This window comes from Cryptotermes secundus, unplaced genomic scaffold (genome assembly GCF_002891405.2).
Source record: "Cryptotermes secundus unplaced genomic scaffold, Csec_1.0 scaffold634, whole genome shotgun sequence".
Lineage (NCBI taxonomy): Eukaryota > Metazoa > Arthropoda > Insecta > Blattodea > Kalotermitidae > Cryptotermes > Cryptotermes secundus.
This window is the reverse complement of record NW_019737091.1, coordinates 991,320-995,077: the sequence shown is the minus strand read 5'-3', so window position 1 is coordinate 995,077 and position 3,758 is coordinate 991,320. Positions and strand designations below refer to the sequence as shown.

At 42.1% G+C, this 3,758-nt stretch overlaps 1 protein-coding gene across 2 annotated transcripts in view; it reads left to right on the top strand.

The window, feature by feature from the left end:
• The first annotated feature begins 1,863 nt into the window (after window positions 1–1,863).
• LOC111870154 (bumetanide-sensitive sodium-(potassium)-chloride cotransporter) overlaps window positions 1,864–3,758 on the top strand; it is a 133,703-nt gene continuing 131,808 nt past the window's right edge. The window contains exon 1 of one of the 2 annotated variants that reach the window (XM_023862207.2): window positions 1,864–2,206. In XM_023862207.2, the coding sequence (XP_023717975.1) occupies window positions 2,120–2,206 (87 nt within the window). In that variant the 5' untranslated portion in view covers window positions 1,864–2,119. The remainder of the gene's footprint in view (window positions 2,207–3,758) is intronic. The other variant, XM_023862206.2, reaches the window with a different exon arrangement.

Here is a 3,758-nt window from a genome sequence, read left to right as displayed (position 1 = left end):
GGGGTGGGGGTCAGGTAAGTGTCTGTCCAGAATACAGCAACCACAACTAGCAACGTTACCAACTGCAATAAGGCAAAACTGATCTACGCCCTGGCCGCTTTGCTGCTGGTACCCATTGGATAGGAGGCTGGGTGAGCCCCAGAGCCAGTTAGGATTAGACGGAGAAGCGAAAATTCTTGGCCATCCAGGTATAGGCAGTCACTATACCGACCGCTATCCAGTTAAAGGGTATTACAGTTATTATTTTATGTTCTAAAATTGACAAAATAGGCTTGAATGACTGTAATGCTTTGAACAGTGTTTTAAAGCTGACAGATCATTATAATACATAATTTGAAATTTATTACTAATAACAAAAGTATGTTCTGATGGAATTGTTGGTTATGATGATAAAAGAATTCAATAAGTAGTAACAGCTTAATTTCTGGTATGATTTGAGGTTCTCACAGCAGTTATGAAGAGTACTGCTGGAAAATAATGGACTACACAGCATTATATCAACTTAATTTCTTGTCCTACCAATTGATAGGCCTGATAACTTAAATTTGAAATATAGTATATATTTACAAAAAAATAAAGGTTAGTTACAAATGACAGTTTTCTTGTAAGGAGAGATAAATAGCGGGCATTTACAATAGACACCCAGGAGCCATTGTTCTGAAGTGGGTATCCTGAACATAGCAAGTGTCAATAAAGAAGTAATGCCAGTTAATTTTTACCTATAGCAGTAAGTGAGTGTGAATAATAATGTGAAATAAACATGAGGTTAATTTTCTCTGGAAATTCTCAGTTGCAATATCTGCAAAGATGACATGCTGTATTATTTACTTCTGAAGTATATGCTAATAGCTGTAAGTGATGGCTTCTGCTTTTCCTAGATGCCATGTTCTTTGAGTAATCTGAAATGTAATTATGATCAAGCCAGTGCTTGCCACCTGCATTCTTCCATCAATTCAGTAACTGAATAACTAGTCACTTTCAGATGACAGCATGTTCTATGTTATGTGAACGCACATACAATAAACTTAATAATGTTCAGGAGACCTGAACAGTTCATAGAGATGTCATGTGGCTGCTGTATGACACTTCCCTTAGGAGGCAGAAATAAAAAAGTGGTAACCATCAGGTCCAGGCCAGTTTAACCTGGAGAATGAGTCCACAGTACCCGATGTATGGGAGACTGTGTGGGCCACATATCCAGTCTGGACGCTGTGGAGTGGAGGAAAAATCTCCTTGTTAGGAATAAAACTGTGACTCATTTGTTGTTCAGCCTGTAAAAATATAAAGTGTAAAGCCCATGTGCTTAACTAATTAAGTACTACAATAAGGCGAAAGGGGGAGTGGATGTATAGATCCACATTTTCTTGACCTCTGTATTAGTTTGAGGTGAGTGGTTGGGTTCTCACCCCGGCCGCTTTACCCCCCGGGAAAGAGCTCCCGGTATCCATTGGTTAGGAGTTTGTTTGGGCCCCAGAGTCGGTCTGGGCGATGTAAAGAAGAGAAAATTCTTGACCCTACCGGGACTCGAACTCCGACCCTCAGGACCGCTCACGATGCTGTGTGGCTGGTCCCCCTTTGTTCCTGGGCTCGTAGCAGTGTTTAATATGCATGATTCACAAGGTTTATTACTTAGAGCGTATGACGTGCGGCAGTGTTAGAAGGGGTTTTTTATGCTAGTGGGATGGGACTAAGTCCCTTGTACTGAGGCCACTTCTGGCCTATTGTACCAGCCCCAGATGATAGGCGGGTTAGATTGTGGAGCAATTGGTGGGATGAAGGTTTATATAACCATTTGTTCTTAAGTACGCATCTCGCTAACAGATGACGGTGTTAAACGGCAGACTCTAGCGCTACTGGTGGTGGTGCCTAGAAAGAAGTCCTGCGGTTATTTGGCGGGGAGCCTCGAATCGATTCTCGTGCTGTTGGACTAGTTAACTGCCGGTAGTTGTGTGAACTCGCGGCAGAAGTCGACACGTGTGTTGGTTCGTTTTCCAAGGCGTGCCGCACCGGTAGCGTGTGCGAATGTGAGAGTTTTATGATACAGTATAGTTGTAACGGACGAAAAGTGGATATATTTTAACGGTAATATAGGTGTGAATATCTTGACAGCAAGTTCGAAATGTCTGAGAAGGGCTCTGCTGATGATAGTAGAAGAAATTCGTGGGGAGTTGAGCTTGGAAGCATGGATAGGAGAACGCGATTTCAGGTAAGTAATGACTGGACAAAGCAGTTGTAATCTGGGCACAGTCGTTCTTCCGTTACATTGTAACCCATGACTCTTTATTCTAACGGTTGTAGCCTTACATATTATCTATGCGTTTTCGTTACCATACATTGCACTACGAATGGAAATCTGAATGAAGACGTTCGACGCACAATTCTCTTTGAACTAGCAGGTATTCTTCTGAACGTTTACAGATTGTCTTACATAAAGAGCGGTAGTTCACTTTTACGCGCCGCGTGAAGAAGTTTGACATGAATAAATTATACACATGTTCAGAAATGTTATAGACACGTAATAGCTATGTGTATGTTAGCATTCTGCTGAATGTCTTCTTATACCTTAAACGAGTTTAAACCGCTTAATTTACCTTGGGTTTTCTGCGAAATAATTTTATGAATGAAAAGTAACTCAGGTTTCGTGTAACAACACCATTTCCCTCAGTCTGCGTGTCACAGTGATGCTGGAGAGAGTAAGGACTGATGTTTACAAATATTGCATTATCAACGCTATCGTGTCAGGTCCATGTGGCTTGTCACGGTGTCATGCTATCTCTGTCGTCGTCCGACACTTCCTTTCTTATTAACTAGGTTTGTATGATATAATCTCTTATGGTGTTCTGTTTTCTACTCTTCTCACGTGTTGTCTTCAGTTCGATAATTTTGTGTAAATTTGATGATTTTTTGAATTTTTAATTATTTCAGAAACCACAATTTCTTGCATGATCCAATAGTGCGTAACCAGCAATTATCATAAGTTTAATTTCTGTTGCCGATACTTACGGCCGCCTCTGTGGGCTAGTGGTCAGAGTTCCTGGCTAGAGGTCCGGGTTCGATTCTCGGCGCTACCAGATTCTCTGAGAAGTAGTGGGTCTGGAACTGGTCCACCCAGCCTGGTGAGGATAATTGAGGAGCTATTTCAAGGAAATAGTGGCTCCGGTCTAGAAAACCGAAATTAACGGCCGTGGGAATTCGTCGTGCTGACCACTCGACACCCTCTACCCGCTAAAGTTGCCACTAACTTCGCCTACAAGCGGCGGTCGCTCGGTCGGTATAGTTGGCTTGCCGACTACAGGCCACGGAGTTTGTTTTTTTGTTTTTTGTCAGTATGCACATCAGTAATTCCCGTGCGGCCGCTAGCTCTTTCATAATAGTAAGAACTCCTGCGTTTTGAGAATCATTTCCCAGTGTTGAAATGAATTTTCGTAAAGATAAAAATGTCCCTGTGCCTAATAATTAAGCACCACACCATCAATAGACTCTTCGAGGGAAATGTTGAGGAACCGTAAAGCAAAATGTTAACTGACCGGACCTTCACACAGTTTAAGAGCCCAAAGAAAGTATTCGAACGGAAGTTTACTGTTTCCTAAGATGAACTCTAAAGCGTGAAGGTAAACTTTTTACCGAGGTGCCAGGTATGGATGCAGAGCAACGTGAAGTATTTTCGGAATATGCTGTAATCTGGATGAGTCATATGTATATTGTGTTTATCGATTCTGCTGTCAGCATCTTCCCTTTCCGGCTTGACGGGGGGGGGG